The sequence below is a fragment of the Rhinatrema bivittatum genome, chromosome 7 (assembly GCF_901001135.1).
Source record: "Rhinatrema bivittatum chromosome 7, aRhiBiv1.1, whole genome shotgun sequence".
NCBI classification, from domain to species: Eukaryota; Metazoa; Chordata; class Amphibia; order Gymnophiona; family Rhinatrematidae; genus Rhinatrema; species Rhinatrema bivittatum.
This window is the reverse complement of record NC_042621.1, coordinates 7,898,190-7,921,682: the sequence shown is the minus strand read 5'-3', so window position 1 is coordinate 7,921,682 and position 23,493 is coordinate 7,898,190. Positions and strand designations below refer to the sequence as shown.

Genomic DNA, 23,493 nt, shown 5'->3' with positions numbered 1-23,493 from the left:
CAGCATAGTCATTCTACTGAATATCCCTTGTAACTTAGCCAGACAAGTTATATCCGGCTAAGATCTAGATACATCATTTTGCTAAAAAATTGCAAAAACATAGTTCCTGTGATTAAAAAAGGGTGTGGTTAGGGTAACTTTCCTGATACTGCATAGGTATTTTACCGCAGCATGCATTAAACTGAACACACCTCATGATATTCACATGAGAGAGATTCTTTATAAGGCTCTCATATAAGTAGACTATTTATACCACTGTAAGAAGGGCAACTAGTAACTCGGGGTGAGATTTTGTTGGTGAGCTAGGTTTGGGGGGGGGGGGGTCAGTTTTACATGCACAGTCAGAGGACGGAACAGCACAGAGCCCATCAGTGAAGATTTGATGTGATTTGGAGAATCAGCATTTTTGTTTTGCATAGATGTTTTGTTACTCAAATAAATACTAAACATTTTTGGACCTTACTAAATGGCAAGTGCATTCTTTCTGCTGGAAAACTTGCTTTGAACACTGAGGTTAAACCACAACCTCCAACATAAAGCCTCTTTTTTTATGCCATTTAAGTGAGCAGACAATGGAAACAGTTTCTATTTCATACTTCTATTCTTTGACTGTAGTGTCTGTTGTAACCTGTCAAACGCTTTGACTGGGAAATGGAGATACAGGCTCGGTCAGTGACAGAGTATATATTGGTGATATGTTTGCATGAAGGGACCATGCTGAAATCATTTCAGAAAAGTGACAGAACAGCATATCCGAGTATGAAATGCGAAATATGGCTCTGCGTTTGTGTTGTATTGGTTACGCTGCTATTCACTTTTGGTTACATATATCAAGTATAAATTGAGATGAACTTGAGTGGTTGAATCATGTTATGCAATTCAACGTTGTTACCTATGTGCAGGTTACTTTGCATGGGTCATATGTATGAGCACAAGATCGTGTATAATCCATCTTTCCTTAAAGTTTTCAAGATCACAAAGCACAGTTGGTTTGAGATCAATTGGTTTTAGACCAATTAGTTTAGAGGAATCGTGAGCGGTTCTTGTCTTCAAGGGCAGCAAATCAGTTTGGCTTTAAGGATAACCAAAAATGTACCTCAGTACTGATGTGCATGCACAGGATCAGGGGTTCTTTTACCAAGGGGAATTCAATGTTCAAGACCATCTGATGGGAAACCTTTCAGCTTGCCTTGTATGGTACCAAAACTGTACTTTCCATACAGGTTCTGTTGTTCCTAAGGATTTTATTTTGAAGCAGGTTTAACAGAAGAAACAATCTATTTAAATGCATTCTCAGCTAGCTGCAATAACGGGTTCTTTTACTCCTCTTACTCAGCTCCTCTGCTTTGGAGGCAGACTGTCTGGCAAGAGATGGGTTAATCAGTATGCAAGGCCCCATTAAGTTTTGATATGGAACAGCAGGGACTAATTGAATAGGAAGGGTGACTCCGTTTTCCATTTCTTCTCCAACAATGTCCTTATCCAGGAGATTATCTCTAGCAATATGGCAACCTCCTGCCACAACAGAAGAATCCAGGGATTAAACCATCCATCACATAGAAATATTGTACAGGGGTCTCTGGAAATACATTTTTCTACATATAGCTTATCCTCTGGTCCTGTGTCGGAGGGAGTTATGATTTTGGTTAGCTCCATCTGTGGACAGATTTGAGCACCTGCAGCCATGTTCTTCTTTCTCCAGTTTCCAGGGCAGAACTCTGTCAGACTTACCCACAGAGTCTATACATCCCTCTCATGGGCATAACTAACACTCAGTTAGGTCAAAGTGACCGGAATGTACTAGGGATGTGAATCGTTCTTTGACGATTTAAAATATCGTCCGATATATTTTAAATCGTCAAAAATCGTTAGAGCCGCGATACAATAACAATTCTCCCGATTTATCATTAAAAAATCGTAAATCGGGAGAAGGGGGAGGGCGGGAAAGCCGGCACACTAAAACAACCCTAAAACCCACCCTGACCCCTTAAAATAAATCCCCCACCCTCCCGAACCCCCCCAAAATGCCTTAAATTACCTGGGGTCCAGAGGAAGGGTCCCGGTGTGATCTTTTACTCTCGGTCCTCCGTGCGTTGTAGAAATGGCGCCGGCGCTACCTTTGACCTGTATGACAGGTCAAAGGTAGCGCCGGCGCCATTTTGTTTTTTTGTCCCCCGACGTCAGGAGCGTAGGAGATCGCTCCCGGACCCCCGCTGGACCCCCAGGGACTTTTGGCCAGCTTGGGGGGGCCTCCTGACCCTCACAAGACTTGCCAAAAGTCCAGCGGGGGTCCGGAACGATCTCCTACCGCGAATCGTTTTTCCATACGGAAAAACGATTCGACTGCAGGAGGTCGTTCCGGACCCCCGCTGGACCCCCGGGGACTTTTGGCCAGCTTGGGGGGCCTCCTGACCCCCACAAGACTTGGCAAAAGTCCAGCGGGGGTCTGGAACGACCTCCTGCAGTCGAATCGTGTTGCCGTACGGCTGGGGGTCCAGCGGGAGTCCGGAACGACCTCCTGCAGTCGAATCGTTTTTCCGTACGGAAAATCGATTCGTGGTAGGAGATCGCTCCCGGACCCCCGCTGGACTTTTGGCAAGTCTTGTGGGGGTCAGGAGGCCCCCCCCAAGCTGGCCAAAAGTCCCTGGGGGTCCAGCGGGGGTCCGGGAGCGATCTCCTACGCTCCTGACGTCGGGGGACAAAAAACAAAATGGCGCCGGCGCTACCTTTGACCTGTCATATGACAGGTCAAAGGTAGCGCCGGCGCCATTTCTACAACGCACGGAGGTCCGAGAGTAAAAGATCACACCGGGACCCTTCCTCTGGACCCCAGGTAATTTAAGGCATTTTGGGGGGGTTCGGGAGGGTGGGGGATTTATTTTAAAGGGTCGGGGTGGGTTTTAGGGTTGTTTTAGTGTGCCAGTTTTCCCGCCCTCCCCCTTCCCCTCCCCCCCACTGGACCCCAGGTAATTTAAAGCATTTTGGGGGGGGGGGTTCGGGAGGGTGGGGGATTTATTTTAAAGGGTCGGGGTGGGTTTTAGGGATGTTTTAGTGTGCCGGTTTTCGATTTACACGATTTACACGATATTTAAAAAACCCAAACTGCGACGATCCGATCCCCTCCCAGCCGAAATCGATCGTTAAGACGATCGATCACACGATTCACATCTCTAGAATGTACCATTACCTTCCCTGTTTTAGGGGCAGGTTTGACCATCCCTGATTTAAGGAATAGTTTTGACTTTAGTAAGGCAATGGGGCCTTACATAGTACTGATTAACCCATCTCTTGCCATGAGACGAAATTGTGACTGTCAAAGCCCATAATTGCCCACCACTGACTTAGACAATACCTCATTCAGTGTCGTGGAAAACAGTAGAACAAGATGTTACATAACATAAGGTTTCTGTCCCTGTAATTCGCCCTGGGCATGCCTCTTCTGATCATTCCAGAGGTAACTGTATATCACTCCTTTTCACTGACACCAGAAAGCTTCTGTTGTCAGTCATTGGATACCATCAAGATGGGAATTCAAAGCTGGTATGTTGTTCCAAATTGGTAGAAATTTGATAAAAGGAAAATTTATTGTGCAAAAATAGCACAGTAATCACCAAATTTCCCCTATTTAGTGAAATATAGCTTTATAATGACAATCCAATTTCATAAATAAGCTTTATAAAACTTCTGATGTGTACAGCCATGATTACTGCTTTTCTCAGAAGAATGATCTACAGACTTTTATTCATTCTGGGGCCATCTGTTATCTCTATAGGGCATATATTTTAGTGATTAACTTTGTTTTCTAATTAAAAAGTTTATAAGCAATCATATTTCCTCATAAAAGGAAGAAATTGGGCAGGCAGGTGAGCAGGAAAGCTGCTCAGGTAACTTTACCTGGATATTCAATGCCACTTAGCTGGATAAGTCTGCTGCTGAATAAATATACTTAGCTAAAGTTAGCTGGATAACGTCATCTGGAAAACTTTAGGAAATTGATTTTTCTGAACTTTAGCCAGGAAATGCAGAATATCAACATTCACTGGCTAGAATTTAACCAGTAGCCTGTAACAACTCCATCACAGCCTGTTGTTTTTTTTTTTTAATTTTTTATTTATATCATATTTTTTAACAATACAATCAAGAATACCTTGATACAGAAATTACATGGTTATTAAGCTTCTATACCATATCTCAATTACTAAGAATAATCACAATTTAAACCATATATTATTTCCTAGTCCTCAATATAGGAGGATAACTTTCTGAAACAATAAAGGCGAAATCACAAAGAAAATTTATAAGTAATATTGACAATCCAATTTCAGGGATCAATTTCCATTTTATAGAGCAATTTTTGTTATATTACTGAGGGCTTGCTGCCTCTGGACCACACTCTATATTCTTTTCTGCAATAAACTTAATCAAATGGGATGGTTGAAAAAAACCAATACTTAACACTAAGTTATTTTATTTATAAGTTATTTTATTTATCTCCAAGTTAAATCTTCCCTGTTCTCTGTAAGACATAATTCTATATTCTGTCAATTTTTATTGTTACAATGTAAACCGAATTGATTAGTAACTTTGTTACTGGAACTTCGGTATATAAAACTGTTAAATAAATAAATAAATAAATTAACAGACTTATAGATAATACAACATTTACATGGAAATTTTAGCTTATACTGAGCCCCCATTTGCAAAAGTTTAGGTTTTAGAAGAAATTCTTTCCTTCTCTTTTGTGTCTCTTTCGTGACGTCTGGAAATATTCTTACATTAAATTGACAAAATTTCATTAAAGTTTCTGAAGAATAACTTTTGAACCCATTCTTTATCTGAATTTAGTAAAAAGGAAACAATCAAAGTAGATGGCTGAGCCATTTCTACATTCGTGGATTCCAAACTTTCTGTAACATTTAACGGTGTAATTGACTGAAAATCTTGTCCTTTCTCAGATGTATTTTTCCAAGAAGAAATATAATAGATCTGAGTAAGAGGGGGCAAGGCTTGTTGAGGAATTTTCAAATACTCAAAGGCAAATTTACTCCACATTTCTTTAGCCGATAAGGCTGGAAACTTTGGGAAATTAATTAGCCTTAAGTTCTTACTTCGTGCTTGATTTTCAAGATTTTCTAGCTTCCTAGAAAGATATTGATTTTCTTTAATTATCATTACATTCTGATCACTTAATCTTTTTACTTCAGCAGAAAAATTATTTATAGCCTGATCTCTCTTACAGTTCTCCAACATTACATTTTTCAACTTGGAATCTAAATTTTCCATGTTTTTTATAACAGGTTTCAGTTGCAAGGTAACATTCTTATCTAAGACTACTAGAGTTTCCCATATGACTTCCAGGGAAATTACAGATGGTCTTACTATTGGAAGTATCCCAACCACATCACCAAGTGACTTATCAGAACTATAATCAGTGTCCTGAGGCAGTACTTGATCCTCTATAACACTTCCCTCCGAGATGCCAAAGGACTTGGCTCCTCCTGCAACAGGATTCAATGATTTCCCTGGGTCATCTTTAATTCTGCCATTCTTCTCAGGTGACGGCGTATTGTCCCCAAATGAATCCGATCTATTAGTCGCAGGGTTCTCAGGGGGTGCTCTATTATCTGGGGACAAAGAAATTTCAAGATCACGAGGGGGAACCATGCCTTCCTGGGTCCCCTCAAGCGATATTTCACCCGGTATCGTGATCCCTCTTCTGATGTGGGCATCCATTGGACCCAACACCGGACTAGCTAAGGTTCCTTCTACAAACCTCTCTCGAGCTCTACATTTACGAGCCGAGTGAGGCATTCTTTAAGAAACAATATAGTAAGAAAAATGAAGGATTACTTAGCTGAATTGGATGTCCAAATTAGTTTCCCCCTGATGGAGCTGGGAAGACTTCCGATGAAAGCAAATCTATAGCAAACTGTTTAGGTGGTTTCAGATACTTTCCAATCCAAAGCCGCGTGCCCCTTTGGCGACGCACCGGCGGTGGCTGCGCGCCATATGGGGGCAGTTTTTAAGCTCCTCCGGCGACGCCCTCCGATGATGTCACTCGGGGGCGTGTCCACGGCGCCTCATCAAGCTTCGGGTAATGCTCCAGCCTCAACAGGCCACCGGTCTGCCACCAGCAACAGTACTCACGGGGCAATTTCTTGGCTTGCCGGTCTCCTGGGGAAGCAGCAAAAGGAGCAGTTTTTAAGCTCCTCCGACGATGCCCTCCGATGATATCACTCGGGAGCATTTCCACGGCGCCTCGTCGAGCTTCGGGTAACGCTCCGGCCTCATCAGGCCACCAGTCTGCCACCAGCAACAGTACTCACGGGGCAATTTCTTGGCTTCCCGGTCTCCTGGGGAAGCAGCAAAAGGAGCAGTTTTTAAGCTCCTCCTCCAACACCCTCCGATGATGTCACTCAGGGGCGTGTCCTCGGCGCCTTGCAGAGCTTCGGGTAACGCTCCGGCCTCAACAGGCCACTGGTCTGCCACCAGCAACAGTACTCAAGGGGCAATTTCTTGGCTTCCCGGTCTCCTGTCACAGCCTGTTTTTATCTTGATAAATTTTGTGCAGGTTAGCGATGTGCATTTGTTTGAAAACGAATGGTTTGTCAGAATGAAAAAGTCTATTTTTGGTTTGTGCCATTCAGAATGAACCAAAAATAGATGACCAAAAATATCCCAAAATTTTCAGATATTTTCAGTTTGTTTCAGATAAAAGTGACATCCTTCAGCCCCCTCAGGTCCCCACTGCCACTTCTGAGTCTTCTAGGCAGTCTTTCTGGGCCCCTATGATATCCCTACCCACTACAATCAGCCAGGGCCTATCCGGCTGAACTGAGTCATACAAGAGAATGGCACCAGCTAGCCTGGAGACTAACACCGTTTTGTTGTCGGCATGCATAATTTTTAAAGGGATGACAGCAGATCAGGAGCTAGTGGGGATCACTCATGCTCCTCTTATCATAGCAGACCCCTACGGAAGGGAGCTGGGGAGATCACTGGCCCTGGCTTATTTGTGAGTTGGGGGGGTGGGGGGAGAAAGAGGGATGGATGGTACTAGGGAGGTCCAGCCTGGGCTAACTTTTTAATGGGGAAGGGAAAACCCTGGAAGACCCTGAAAGTAGCATTGGCAGCCCAGGGAGGCAACACTTTGTTTTGAGTTTTTATGTTTGGTTTTTTGTTTAATGACTATTTTGGTTCAGTGAATGAACCAAACTGAAACATGAATTTAAAAAAATCCAAAATGAAAAAATGAACCAAAATGAAATATTTTTGTCTGCACATCCCTAGTGTAGGTAAAAAGTTACTTGGAAAAAATATATCAAGGGAGTAGGGGAAAATTTTCAGTTTTTGTCCAAAAGTTATCTGCACAAAACTTTGAATATCAAGCACTGCGAGGCCAATATTCAGCATGAGAGTGAGCAGGAGAATGACCTGAATAAAGTCACCCAGATTACTTTATCTGAATATTTAACAAAATAGAGCCAGATAACTGTTCTACCAAGTTACAGTTACTCAGGTATCTGGAGAGCTGTACAACTGGTATGTTCAGAGCCACCTGGCTAACGTTAGCTCTGAATATCAGTGCTCACTTGGTCAAATTTAACCTGTGCTCCTGGAGCGTCTCCCTCGCTCCCTTTTTTTATGCAGCTAAATTTTGTGCAGGTAGTGAGTTACCCGGACAAAACTAAGCCGGGGAGCGGGGAGAAATGTTCAAATCTCGGGTTTCTCTTGGCAACTCAAAAAGTCACCTGGACAGAAGCTTTGGATATCAACCTCTCTGTGTCTTTATCGTGCATCTTGTTGTGTATGTTTTACACAGTCATGGAGAATGCTGTGAAATCTCTTGCTGCAAGCATTTAGTGTGATGGATTGTATTGCGTTATCATCTGATTGATATTTGCAATGCACAGGGTTAGGAATAATGGGGTTTGATTTGCAGTCTCCTTCCATGCTGTGCGTGTTTTAGCACCTTAGGAAAACAAATCTTTTTCTTCTCCCCCTTTAAGCTGACTAATGCATCACATTCTGGACCACTTTGAAATGAAATATACGCCAACATACCTGATAATCCCAGAAAAACATACCTGTTCTGAGAGCCAATTTCAGATTCTGTTTAGGTATGTTGACATCATTTTGTGAAAATGATTGGATTGATTAAGATCATATTGGGGGTGTTTTATGACGTAGTTGCAGCTGAGGCCTCTCTCAAAGGCTAGGACAGCCCTTAAAGACTCTGAGCAGCAACTGAGCATCACTTCCAGTTCCTTTATAACATACTGTCGTCTTCTTTTTTTTTGCTTCCTTTGCTTTTTCTCTCAAGAGTACTTGCTACGGTATCCCCGTTCTCCCTGTGCCTTTATTCTCTTTAATTTGATGTTTCCCTTGTTGTTAGTCCTGGGGTTTTGATATTCCCTTTACCTTCCTTACAGCCCAACATTTTCTCTTAAGATAATGGATTTCAGCATGTAGATTTCATTCTATTGCTTTCTTGGAATATACCCAAGGTTGTATAGCTTTGTGAGATTTGGGAGGAGGGGAGGTTGTAATCGTTCTAATATTTCTTGTTGTCACTGGCTCACATCATAAAAAAAAAAAAAGAGCATATCTGTGATGAGTAAATAGACTGAGTCACACGTCATTCTCTTCTCACTGTGGGTGGAATGTGAAAGTGAAATGGTTGTAAATTTGCATATTAATGTCAGATCAAGTTCACAGCTTAAAAGTTATGTGACATTAGGACTGAAATAAAAGTTAGAACTTTTGTTGCTGTCATGTTATTTTGCATCTTATTTGATGAAAGGAATCTCATTGGATATCATGTTTTGAATCCATTAACAGATTCAGTGCTTCAGTTTTTCTAAAGAATCCACTGAACTTTGTGACTTTCTTTTTGGTTGTGAGATTAAAGTTAATAGATGCAGTCGATAAGAAGGTGGCCCCGTTGTATCTGGTCCTTGGACTTTGGGCAAATTAATGCCCACAGCTGGAATTGTGAATCCTTGACTGAATCCTAACCTCAATTTTTTTAGCCCTCAAGGACTATTCTGAAATGCACTGTAACACATCTGCCACTCACCACCTGTTTCCACCAAATCACCATTACATCCTATTCCAAACTGTTTTTAACATAGAAACATGATGGCAGCCACACCTATTACAAAACTCTACAATCTTTATCACTGCCTGAGAGATCCCCTGTGCTTGTCCCATACTTGAATTCAGATACTGTCTTTGTCTCCACCAACAACACTGGGAGGCTGTTCCATGCATCCACTGGTCTTTCTGTAAATAAATATTTCCTTAGATTACTCCTGAGTCTACCCCCTTCACCCCTATCGCATGACCCCTCATTCCAGAGCCTCCTTTCCATTTAATGATGCCAATCTGCTATGCATTGATTCTTTGGAGGTATTTAAATATCTCTATCTTATCTCCCATAAGAACATCCATTCTACCTATTCTAAAATCAAAAACAAAAGGTACAGCTGATCTCAATAATTACAGACCTATCGCCTCTCTCACATCATTAGCTAAACTAATAGAATCTGCAGTCTTACGTCAACTTTCCGATTTTCTATCCGAAAATAACATTCTCCACATTAACCAGCATGGCTTCAGAAAGGGACACTCTACAGAAACACTTCTTCTATCTACCTTTGACACATTATTCCGGGCCTTTGATTCATACACAGACTATATTATAGTATTTTTAGACATCTCAGCAGCATTTGATACGGTTGATCACCAAATTCTCATCTCAGGACTACAAGCAATAGGTATCACTGGAACAGTATTAAGTTGGTTTTCATCCTTTCTTACAGATCGCCCTCAACAAGTTAATATCAATCATCAATTTTCCACTCCCTACACAATTCCCTCTGGCGTTCCCCAAGGATCTTCATTGTCTCCCATACTATTCAATATATATCTTCTTCCACTTTGCCACATCTTATCTTCACTCAATTTACAATTCAAAATTTATGCAGATGACATTCAATTTCTGGTACCCTATAAAACTTCCTGGTCTGACACCCTTTCATTAGTTTCACTCTACCTATCTACCATTAATTCTTGGCTATCTCATAATCGTTTAAAATTAAATCCATCAAAAACTGAATTGGTTCATTTAACATCCATTACAGATTCCTCTATAGGTCCGCCATCCCATTTCACATTCAATGGTTCAACCATCCCAATTAATTGTCACGCCATAAATCTAGGAGTAACCATAAATACAGATTTATCCATGAAACAACAAATTTCCTCCCTAACAAAGAAATCATTCTATAAATTACAGCTTCTGAAACGTCTTAGTCCTCTTCTTTTCTATCGTGATTTCAGGACTGTCCTTCAATCTCTCATTTTCTCTGGTCTAGACTATTGTAATGCTCTCTATCTAGGTCTATCTGATTCATCAATTCATCCGCTACAACTAGTTCAAAATAGTGCTGCTCGCTTATTATCCGGTACCTCCATTCGCAATCATATTACACCCATCCTACACTCTCTTCATTGGCTACCCATAAAGTACAGAATAAAATATAAAGTAACCTCAATCATTCACAGTCTAATTAATAATTCCTCATCCACCTGGCTTTGCACCTTACTCCGTATTTACAAACCCACCCGACACTTAAGATCACTTACTCAAAATCTCTTAGACATTCCATCACCACGACAGGCCAGATTAGACATCACCAGGAAAAGAGCTTTTTCAGTAGCAGGACCATCACTCTGGAACTCACTACCCAACCCTCTTCGCTTAATATCAAATCCTCATCATTTCAAAAAAGCTCTAAAAACATTCCTCTTTCAACAAGCATTTACTACTTCCACTAAGCAACCCCCTGATCATAAATGAAACTTCATCTCCCAAATTTCTCTCATCAGTTACATGTCACTTTAACTTCTCCCTTCCCCTATCTTCCCATCAGTGTTCTTTAAGGATATTACGATTCGTCCCCTCTCGTCCCCTCTCGTTCCCCCTTTTTACCCTCCCTGCCCTCCTTGCTCAAGGCACGCTACCTTTATTTTATTTTAATTTTAATTAATAATTTGTTTTTAGCTAGTTATCATCTAGCTATTTAGTCAAATTTATGTATTTAAGTTTATTTTAGTTATATTTTATTTTTATTTTTATTTTTAACATGTTGTAAACCGTTTTGATAAAATTTTATTTTAAAAAACGGTATATAAATACCTTTAAATAAATAAATAAATAAATAAACATAAGAACATGCCATACTGGGTCAGACCAAGGGTCCATCAAGCCCAGCATCCTGTTTCCAACAGTGGCCAATCCAGGCCATAAGAACCTGGCAAGTACCCAAAAACTAAGTCTATTCCATGTTACCGTTGCTAGTAATAGCGGTGGTTATTATCTAAGTCAACTTAATTAATAGCAGGTAATGGACTTCTCCTCCAAGAACTTATCCAATCCTTTTTTAAACACAGCTACACTAACTGCACTAACCACATCCTCTGGCAACAAATTCCAGAGTTTAATTGTGCGTTGAGTAAAAAATAACTTTCTCCGATTAGTTTTAAATGTGCCATATGCTAACTTCATGGAGTGCCCCCCTAGTCTTTCTATTATCTGAAAGAGTAAATAACCGATTCACATCTACCCGTTCTAGACCTCTCATGATTTTAAACACCTCTATCATATCCATATCCCATCTTTCCTCTAAGGTATACACATATAGCTCTTTAAGTATGTCTGAATATGCTTTTGAATGAAGGTCATTGACAATTTTAATATTTACCCTCTAGACCAACTCCATCCTGTTTATATCCTTTTGAAGGTGGGGTCTTCAGAACTGTACACAGTATTCCAAGTGAGGTCTCACCAGGGACCTTTACAGGGGCAATATCACTTCCCTTTTCATCTGACCATTCCTCTCCTTATGTACCCAAGTATCTTTCTGGCTTTTGCTATCATTTTCTCCACTTGTTTGGCCATTTTAAGATCAGATAAAATCACCCACTTATCCCCCTATAATGTACCATTCCTTTAGGTTCTTGCTCTCTTCTCATGGTTTCCACACCATCCCGTGTGTCTAACCTGTTGCTGGTTTTGATATCATCCTCACAAAGACAAACGTTTCTCGATAGTCATTCTGAAATGTCGCTTACAAAAATGTTGAAAAGACGGTCCAAGGACCAGTCCCTGCAGCTCACTATAACACAGCCTTGGGGTTACTATTGACTCGAGCCTATCTCTTGAACCACATATGAAGACAACTGTCAAAACCTTATTTTTCAAGCTGCAGTTGGCCAGAAAATTGTGTCCACTGCTGGACTTGCAGGATTGTAATGACCTCCAAGCCCTCATTTGGGTTGAGTTAGATTGCCGCAGTTCTCTGTATGTGGGACTGCCTGCGAGTGTGTTGCACTCTCTTCAGCTAGTACAGAACGCCATAACTCATATATTGATTACCCAAATGCGGGAACACATAATCCCTGTTTTATTTGAGCTTCATTGGCTCCTTATTCAGTGGTACATTTTATATAAGCTTACTTTTACCATCCTTAAATTAATCCATGGTGATCCCAATTTGTGATGAACATCTCAATCTTTGAAATTGAAAGAAAGAAAGAACTTGTTAGAGGTTCCCTCTCTGAGACTGTCACATTTTTCACTCACAAGATTCATATTACAGTGTGGTTAAACCAGAGAATAATACACTTTTTGGAATCTAATGGATTGCCAGACCCAAGACAGCATAGTTTTACCAGAGCCATTTCTTATCAGATGAATCTGATCAATTTCTTTGACTGAGTGACCAGAAAGTAAGATCAGAGGAGAGTGCTAGATGAAGTGTACTTAGATTTAAGTAAGGCCTTTGACATAGTTCTGCATAGACAACTTATAAATACATTGAGCATCCTTTTTATGGCCCTTAAAGTGACAGATTGGCTTAGAAACCAGTTAAGTGGCAAAGGTAAATGATAAAAGGAATTCACTCTGATCTTACTGTTTCAATTAAGTAGAGGTACCGCTGACGTCATTTGTACTTGCGGGCAGAGGGCTTTCCCGCCACGGGACCTTTAAGGTGTGTGTAGTTGTGCGCGCACATAAGGAAGGTGGGGCAGGTCCAGAGGCCAGGTGTTGGCGCTCGCGGTCTTGTCGGTGAGTGCAGCTGGCCAAGCGTAACACTGTGTCTTGTATGGCGTTCTGTTTCAGTGTTGAACCATCTCTGTAGAAAAGCCACAGCTGTCAGCCACCATTTTAAAATATCTAAGCAATGCAGGAGTACAAGCTGTTGACCAAATCTTACCGTTTAAGGGATAAAGAATGGTGTAAAGAGAGGGAATCTTCAGATAAATCATAAAGCATACTGATCAGTTCTCTCATTTAGCTCCAAGACACAAGTCATAGAGTGAATCTGTGCAGTCCCATTCTCTGGTTTAGCAGACATATATGCTACATATATCCAATTATACTACTTTAACATATTGTTTAAATGTATATTGATGTGCACTTTATTTATTTTAAGCCTGTTTTACTGTAACCATACTTATCCAACATTGTATTTGCGTTTAAAATGGTCTTTGTATCTATAATCTGGATGGTAATATGTCTTTCTAACCATATTTTATGAGCTGTAATCTGCACCGATTGAACTGTAATGACCTAATCTGTTGCAACATGCTTTGAACTCCTCTGCTGGAAAAAGCAGGATGTAAATAAACGATGATGATGATTTATTTTATTTATTTAAAATATTTCTATACCGGACTTCATGAATGGGATTTATATCAGGCCGGTTTACATGGAACAAGGGATAAACCAAAGTAACCAAAAATAAGAAGGTCGAAACTAGCAAAGTTACAATATAACAGGGGGATTAAACTTGGGAGCTAGAGTAGCTAGGAATAAGAGAGATAGGAATTAACTACATATAAATCATATAAGACAAGCCGTTAAGCCCGTAACAACGGGCTACATTAAAATTTTTTTTTTGGTCCATTTCCTTTCCACTCCCTCCCCCCACCTCTCTCTCTCTCTCTCTCTCTCACCTCCCCCCACACCTCCCTCTCTCTCTCCTCCCTCCCTCCCTCTCACCTCCCCCCCTCCCTCTCACCTCCCCCCCACCCCCCTCTCTCTCTTCCCTCCCCCCCACCTCCCTCTCTCTCTCCTCCCTCCCCCCACCTCCCCTCCCACTCTCTCCCCTCCCCTCCCCTCCCACCTCTCCCATCTCACTCTCTCCCACCTCCCCTCAGCTCACTCTCCTCCCAGCTCATCCCACAACCGGCAGACAGGGGGTTTCCCTCCCGCGGCGCGCCGCCGCCGTTCTACTGCTCCTCCCTGCTCTCGAACACTGCCGCCGCTACTGCTCCTCCCTGCCTCTCTCTCTCGTACGCGTGCGCGTCGCTGCCACTATTGCTCCTCCCTGCCTCTCGCGCGCGCGTGTCGCCGCCGCGGCTACTGCTCGTCGTCGTCGCCGCCACCGCCGCCGGTCCTGCTCGCTGCCGCTGCCGGTGGCGCCATTTTTTTTCCTGACACGCTGCGCTCTGGCCGATGTGCGCGCATGCGCAGTAGAGCTGCTCTCTACTGCGCATTTGCGGCACGTCGGTCAAGCTTCGTTTATTAGTATAGATGGTTATGAAATTAGTAAACATTCAGTTCCTTGATCTGAGTCTGACGAGTTAATTTGAGTTAGGGGAAGGCTTGGAGGAAAAGCCACGTCTTAAGTTTCCTTCGAAAGGTGAGGAGGCAGGGTTCCAGTCTTAGGTCAGTCGGTAGTTTGTTCCAAAGGACTGGGCCTGCTGTGGAGAAAGAACGTTCTTTGGTGGTTGTTAGACGGGTGGATTTGGTAGGTGGGACTTGAAGCATTCCTTTATATGCCTCTCTGATGGGCCTTTCTGAGGCATGGAGTTTGAATGGGGTCTGAAGGTCTAGGGTGAGCTGTTTGTGGATGGTTTTGTGGATTATGGTGAGAGCTTTATGTAGAATTCTATATTTTATTGGCAGCCAGTGTAGGTTACGGAGGATGGGGGTAATGTGAGCACTTCGGTTAGTGTTGGTTAAGATTCTGGCTGCTGCATTCTGGAGCATTTGTAGAGGTTTTGTTGCTGAGATGGGGAGCCCCAGGAGTAAAGCATTGCAGTAGTCCGTTTTCGAAAATAGCGTAGATTGAAGGACGGTTCTGAAGTCCTGGAAGTGGAGAAGTGGTTTAATTCTTTTTAAAACTTGAAGCTTATAGAAGCAGTCCTTGGTGATATTATTGATTGATTTCTTTAAGTTCAGATGATTGTCTAGTATGACTCCTAAATCTCTTGTTTGAGAAATCTGTGTGTCAGGAGCTGTAAAAGCGGTGTTGGTCGAGTGTTCAGGGGAGATGAGCAGGATTTCCGTCTTGGATGCGTTGAGAACCAAGTTGAGGCTGGAGAGGAGACTTTTTATGGATTTTAGGCAATTTTCCCAGTAGTCAAATGTTTTTGGCAGGGTTTCTTTTATGATGATGATGATGAATATAGAGGACCATGACATGCACATGTGCAGTGGGTCTTTTACCATATCCACACTCTGCATATCATTAACTTAGTGAATAGGCCGTAAATGTTGGCTTTAGCATGCATGCTGATCAGTGATTTGAGCCCATGCACATGATTTATGGCTCTTTGTCATTTATGTTGGTGCCTAGGTGCAAAGCTTTCTTTTCCAGTGTTTAACCCTAGTTTGGAAGTGACATAGTTTGAGAGACTAGGGCTGCTTAAATCATTCGAAAGTTAGAAGAGACCTTGGTTTGAACCCCAGTGAATCTGAGTCCACTCCATTCTGAAACACACATTGGTGCATCTGATTTAGCACAGACAAAGCCATTTCAGTCAAAGGTTGAAAAATAAATTCTATGATTTTGCTTTCTTTAACATCATCATTCTATTACTTTTTTCCTAATAGTTTCAATTTTTTTCTGCATGTAATAGGCCTCCTGTCAAATGGTAGCTCACTTTCATTGCTATAAACATATACATAGTGTATTTATAGCCAGCCTCATCTGATGCAAACAATCTTGAGAAATGAAACTTTGCTGATAGTTCACCGTAATCTGCAAATTGTTCCCTAGTCATAATCTTTGCAGATGTGAACGCAAACAAAGTATATTTCCCTCCATTTGAGCAAATACCATCATCTAAACATTTCTTCCCTGTTGCTCTGATGAATTTCTGCAACTGTAAAGTCCCTGCTTGAGGGATCAATGCTTTCACCAGCTTTGACCGTTTTTGAACCTTGTGTGAATAGTCATCAGACAAAAAAAAAATCACACTAACATTGATGAAAGATATGTACATCTGTTTTTAGTAACTATGCTCTCCTCCCCTATTGTTTCTAGAACTTTCTAGTGACACTGAATAGCTAGGTCATCAATGTTTCTGTCTTTGATGTGCTCAAAGATGTCATGTTGGATTGTGCTAATGAAGGATTAATCAGAGTATAGCTCCTCTGGAAATTCTGACTATTCAAAACCTCATTAATTAATATAGAAAATTAAAGGCAATGTCAAGGAGTGAGTGCTTTTATGGAATCAATGTAATATGTGAGGAAGCTTGGGATTAAAGTCATTTCTAATTTTGACTGGACTGATTGCAGTGAAGGTTGACTAGTAGTCTTCTTTTTTTCAATATAGATTTCTAAATGTGGAAACCTCTCTTCTGACATACCCTTGATTGCTTGGTTTCACTTTGATACTGTCAGACTTTGATATGGATTCTCATTCTCATGGATGACAGACATTATTTTTCATTAAAAAAAATGAACAGTTTGCACTGTGGTGCACTTATTATATTACTGCTTTGTCAGTTTTAAGTAATGACCTTGCTTCTGACCCTTCCTGTTGCTTTTTTAAATGTGTGATCAAAACCCATGGAAAAACATACTTTAATTAACTGCTGGTGGTCAATTCCGAAATACAGTTACCTACTCTCGCTTCCACATTTCACAGTATCTCTCTGATTGTTTCAGGACATGCCTGCAAAGAGCAGATTCTCAGGTTGCAGAAGGACCAGATTTAAGTTTCAGGCAAAAGCTAGGCATAAAGAAGTGCAAAAGCAAACTTTAGCTGTGAATGATTTTTTTTTTTTTTTTGCCACAGTTTTGAAATGTCACATTATTTGCCCGAGGATTTAATTTCCTATCACTTTTGGAAGGTGGGAAAAATTACTACAGAAAAGAATCATGCAAGCAATGAAATGTGTGATTTTGCCCAGTTATTAAAGTTAGTATTTTAGTGCAAAAGTTCTATTTTGCATTAGGTTTTTGTGTACATTGGGTATTTTTCTTTGAATTACTTTTTTTCTCCTTCGTGAAATGGCACAAAATTCAAGCCTTGGCTTCCAGAAATGAGATTTCAATAATATGCTACTATGCTTTTTAAGGTACCATAAAAAAAAACCCGCAGAAAAGTAGAGAGATGCTGTAGTTTTGAGTGGAAAGGAAATAGTGATACAGGAACAGAAGAGGAATGGACCACCTGGAAGCCCTAAATTGCCTCTGTATCCAAGTCAGCAACTCCACCTCAGACCAGCGATTGTGGTTAGACCACTCAACACTTTTTGGTCTGCCCATTGCCTGAGGATGGACCCTGTGCAGTGTATGATCCTGCTGAAGCCAACTCAAGAGCGTTGAAATGTTCTCGTCTGCGGAAAGAAATGACTTTGGTGGATAGAAAGAAGTAGTAGTAGTAGTAATTGTAATTCACGTTCGAGTGGTGAAGAAAGACTAAGGAAAACTGTAGGAATTAAAGAATCACAAAAGAACGTTAGCTGACTTACTGAAGTCTATATAGTAATTAGAGGTAATGTAATTTGATGCCAGCTTTCAAAATTTCATGGTTCAGGTTTGTGTTTTAACCACTGAGCTGTACTGTCAGCCGTCTCTTGTAGATCAATTATAGAGGAATTAGCAAGAAAGAATTCACTTGCATGTGATGTTCGCACGACAAACCAGGTTTCTGTGAATACAAAATATAAGCCCTCAAAAGAGTAAATATCTAATTTCCTGAACAAAATAATAGGATTCATCTGTCTTCGACTTGAATAGCACCATCAGTCAATCTTGTTTTGCAATCTTTGAGTGTCTTCACAGAATCAGCTTCATTGTTTTCCCATAAATAAAAGCAATTATGACTATTAGTACCCGTAGAGTTAATCTAGCTGTGTATACTAGACATTTTGTCTCTTTCGGTTTCCATTTCACATTTTTAATCTGAATAATCAGCATATCTTTGTGAACAGCACGTTATATGAAAAGATGACCATTAGGTCTGGATAGTGTGAAAGCAGTGAGCCTATTTATAACGCTTGTCTTGTTTCTCCACCAATCACTATACCTTCCACCCATCAAGTGCAGGAAAGGCTGCGGAATTCAGCTAATGTCTGATCATTTCTATTGCTGTATACGCAGCGACTGAAGCAGGAATGCACCACCATGGAATAAAAGGTCATCTGCTAGAGAAATGGAAAATGTTTTTGCTTAATTGAATTGGGTTTTTTTTTTTTGTTCTGCTGCTTCACGACTGTGTTATGCGCTGTCACCTTTGACAGGAACCACAATAGTGAGAGCACAACTTGGTGATGATATACAAACGGGAAATATGCTTAGCCTGATGCGAGCTTGGTTTCAAATTGACTGGAAAAAAAAAGGCAGCATGATCCCCCCTCCACAAGAGATTGCAGCTGTAGCTACTTTCCCTAAATAGTTTTTTATTCGCAGTAGTTTGATTATTCCAAGCAGAGTTTTAAGATCACTTTCTTTTCTCACCTGTCATAAATCTTTGCAGCATTGAACTAATTCTAGAGGAATGTTCATATTTTTAGTGTCAAACTGTGTTTTCTTTTTATGGGAAGGTAGAGAGGAGGGGGTGAAGAAAATTTAGCAAATTGGTGGCAAGCTAGCCAAAGGGAAGCTAAGTATGAATTGATTTTCTCCCTCACTTGAAACAATTTGACTTGCAGACCAATCCTACTGAAATTCTTCTGAGATCAGACTGCTAACCCAAGCAGGTGCTTGATGAAGAAAAATTGCTTACGTGGCTTATTAGTATCTTGATAATGGACTAATTCATCGAAACTATCTCCTTTTCTCAAACAGCTGCAAGTGGAGACTACAGATGCTAGTGGCAAAACCATCGAAGGCCCTGTCTCACTAGATATCATAGTTATCGATCAAAATGACAACCGACCTATCTTCAAGGAAGGACCATACATCGGTCAAGTATGGGAAGGTTCTCCAACAGGTAAGCCAATGGGCCTTTTTAAATTAATCATATGTGGTGTTACTCTGTGTCTGTTCCAGGACCATCTTAACGAATAGGCGAAATGGGCAACCACTTGGGAGGCACCAGACTTGGGGCTAACAATGCACCATACCAGTACTGCCTCTATAGTGGCAGTGATTTCAGGTTTCAAGCTCTTCCGTGGCTGTGACATCGGAGAGGTTCCCCCCCCCCCCCGGCTTGGCTGGCCTCAGCCCTTGTGGCTGGCCTTACCCCCATCAGACAGCCTGGAGCACCAGTCAACCCGGTGATGGGCCTGGTTTGTTCTTAGTTATATGTAAAATTTGGAGCAAATGTGCTTTGTTATTATATAGTTTGTCTGAGAGCCTGAACAGTGCAAGTATTACCAAACAATGTGCTCTAGAAATAATAGCCTGCCAAGTGAGCTGTGGTGTTCCTGTAATTAATGGTTCATAGCATTTTGCTTCTTTGCTGTGCTATACGGTAGTACAGTCAGCTTTTGAGAAGGTTCCAGGATTGAAAATATTTCCAGTCTTACATAGTCCATATGCAAGAAATATGGGAGAAAGAGAAGCATCGTACAACAGCATACAGAAAACAGAATTTATAATCATAAATCCTCAACTGTCTGTCTTAATAAAACTTGTTTTGGGAAAACCTAGTTAGGCAATTTTTAAATTTGATATATTAGAAGAATTAATGGAGTCTAAATAGCTAATAATTTACATTAAGTTATCACATACAATGGACCTGATTTACTGAACTTTTTTTTTCCTAACTGAGAAAGGGAGCAATTGTGAATAACCTTTACCGTTTGAAACACGCAAGGAACATTCTGCCTGTGTGTGTATTGCACATCATTTTCAAAGGTAAAGTGCTTTGCATTGCAAAGTGTTATGGGCCCTGGAGTCCGGGAAACCCACCTGGGGAGCAGCACAGGACTACGAGACATGCCAGCCAGCCCCCTTTTGCAGATTGAGTCCTTGGGTTCTGGGAGCCAGTAGGTCTCTATGGCGGCAGTACATCTTAGGGGTGAGTCCACATAGACAAGGTTTGGACAAGGCAGGCTGGAGATAAGACTTGAACAAGGCAGGCAGGGCGAGGCAAGGCTGGATACTAAGTAGAACCTGGAAACAGACAAGGGTGAAACAAGGCAAGAACAAGACTCTGGTACGGGCAGGACTGGACAGGATACAGGAACAGACAAGACCAACACCATCAAGGCAGACTAAGGCAGGACTTAGACAAGGCAAATACCGAACAAAGAACACAAAAGCCAAAAGGCAGCAAGGCTTGGAAAAGACAGACTATGTACCATCCAGTAAATTGCTGGATCCAAGGCAGCATGGATTCACCAGGGAAAAGTCCTGCCAGACAAATCTGATTGATGTTTTTGATTGGGTGACTAGAGAGGCTTCAAGAGAGAATAGGCCTGAGGACCTCAAGGCAAGACAAGGCAGGAGGCCTGAGGCCCAAAGGCAAGACAAGAATAAGGGTCAGGTCATGGAGCCAGAAGTGACCCCATGAGGTTAGAATGGCAAGGCAGGGTTACATAGGACTGGGGCTTGAGCGTGGCAAGGGCAATCAGAAAGAGCTTGGCAAGACTAGTGATGAGGCACACTCGGGGCCTCTGCTGGTGGGGAGGCACCATGAAGGTAGGATAAGGCAGCATAGCAGGTGAAATCCTACTACAAAGCGCGCATGCAAAAGTCGCCAAAGGTACCTGACACCTCCTTTTTGTGCCAGCGACCAAGCGGGAGCAGAAGAGAGCACTTGGTCGCTGGCACACACTGTTTTAATTTCCTCAATGCGCTCCCAGGACTGCCTCTTTCTTATTCCAGCAAAAAGCGCGCGCACTGTGAACACTCGCACTTACTTTTAGCAAGCAAGAGGGTGGTGGTGTTCAGCAAGGCTTTTTTAATTGGGTAAACGGCTTTGAAAGTTGACCTTAGAATGTGAGGTGGGGCGCAGGACACGTAGTACGTCTGGCCAAAAGTAGTCATGAAGCTTCCAAAAGGAATGGGATAGTGCTTCTCATATAGCTTGATGCGCAGACTTTAACAAGTCTTAGCGCCTACGGAAATAAATGTCAGGTCCAGTCCAGTCCTTCTCTGCCATACATATCCTTCACATAGAGGGAATGTGTGTGTATGTGCACTCAGAAAAGGCAAAATGAGCAGGTTGGTCTTTTCCTATCTACTCTCCCAGCACTTCCTCCTGCTCCAGTAAATCCTATTTTAATAATCTTTTGCATTTAATCACATTATGTGGGCCAAAGGGTGATGCAAAATTTCTGTATTATCCCTTATCACGGAGTAGTAGAAAATTGCAGGAATCTTGCTCCAGTGGCCCTGAAAAGTTGTCTGACGTCTGAGGAAGTATTAAGATGAATGCGCAGTATCAAAACAGTATGCGCTGTCATTAGCAAGAAGCGTTAGCAAGCAAGCGAATATGACCTGAACTAAGTAGGCAAAAATAAAGATTGAGAGAACCACGGCCAATCATGTAGAAAGTCAACCATTTATAACACTTAGAGTTCCTTTCCCAGATCCTGGCAAGTGAAAAACATGAAGGAGAGAAATAGTGACTGTGATTGGGTGGGGGTTTGTACATTCCTATTGCTATCTGACCAAGAGTTTCATTGTTATATGATTCCATTCCATGAGCCAATCAATGGCACATAATGGAGGCTGATAAATCAGACTAAGTTATCTTTTTAATGCATTTTACAAAAATGTATACTTGTATATGTTTTTCCTATGAAGAGTCTAACCCGTTGTCTCTGTTACAGCTGGGAATAAAATTCTGTTCTTGTTAAGGTGTTCTTCAATTTACACTTTCTCAACGATTGGGTTAAAAGATGTGGAAGTGGCTGGTCATTTAGATGCACAGTGTTAAAGTTCACCTAAATGTAGGCGGCCAGAATTTGGTTTCCTAGATTTAGGACTGCCCTGTCAGCATGGGCCGTAGGCGGCTGCTTCCTCCCCAGCCCTGGGAGCAATGTCTCCTGGTAGGTGTGTGAGAAACTGCCGGCACCTTTGTCCCCCTCCAGGTACCCGCCAGCTGTTTCACAGTGTGGGGCTGGCAGCTCCTGTGGACAGCGGAGCCCTGCGCAGTTCAATAGTCTACAGTGAGAAAATTCTCATTCTCTTAGTCACTGGCATTGTCAAGGGGCTTGTGCAAAATTTTTATGTGATTATAGTTTTGCATATATATTTTATGTAATGTTGTGTATGTTTTAATATTGTAAACTGCCTGTCTTTTTGGGGTGTGTAGTCTATACATTATTTTTTTAAATAAATAAACTGTAAACTGGGTGGAGCAGGTCTGGTGGGAATAAAAGTGTCAGGGGTCCTTATGTATCTTAGAAGGAACATTGCCCGGTATTACCTTCTGGGCCTCTCACTGTCAGACTGATACAGTACAGTGCGCTCTTGGACGCTCTTGGACGCGCGTTTTCCCTTACCCCTTATTCAGTAAGGGGAGGAAAACGCGTGTCCAACCCGTTGCACCTAATAGCGCTCTCATCATGCAAATGCATGTTGATGGCCCTATTAGGTATGTGCGTGGGATACAGAAAGTGCAGCCAAGCTGCACATTTTACTTTCAGAAATTAGCGCCGACCCAAAGGTCGGCGCTAATTTCTTCCGGCACCGGGAAAGTGCACAGAAAAGCAGTAAAAACTGCTTTTCTGTGCATGCTCCGACTTAATATCATGGCGATATTAAGTCGGAGGTCCCGAAGAGTAAAAAAAGTTAAAAAAAAAAATTTTGAATTCGGCCCGCGGCTGTCGGGCCGAAAACCGGATGCTCAATTTTGCCAGCGTCCGGTTTCCGAGCCCGTGGCTGTCAGTGGGCTCGAGAACTGATGCCAGCAAAATTGAGCGTCGGCTGTCAAACCCGCTGACAGCCGCCGCTCTGGGCTAAAAGGCGCTAGGGACGCGCTAGTGTCTCTAGCGCCTCCTTTTGCCCGATTCTACCGCACCACCTCATTTGAATACTGTATCGCGTGCACCAGCGAATGGCCGGTGCGCGCGCCGGGAGAGCGGGCATTCGTCCGCTCTCCCGCGTTTTTACTGAATCGGCCTGTGTGAGAGGGGAATTCCCTTTTCATCCCCTCTACATTATCTAGCCATTTCCCTCCCTAGTTAGGCTGATTATTGTCAACAAAAATTGTCCCCATTCTATTTTATTAGCAGCACAGATATGCAGAGTTATTTTTTCTGTTGTGAATTAATAAAAGTTCATGA

At 41.9% G+C, this 23,493-nt stretch overlaps 1 protein-coding gene across 2 annotated transcripts in view; it reads left to right on the top strand.

Moving 5' to 3' along the window:
* The window catches only part of CDH13 (cadherin 13), a 1,208,179-nt gene that overhangs the window by 621,308 nt on the left and 563,378 nt on the right, over positions 1-23,493 (top strand). For both annotated transcript variants that reach the window (XM_029608118.1, XM_029608117.1), the window contains exon 6: positions 19,100-19,244. In XM_029608118.1, coding sequence (XP_029463978.1) covers positions 19,100-19,244 — 145 coding nt within the window. The remainder of the gene's footprint in view (positions 1-19,099; positions 19,245-23,493) is intronic.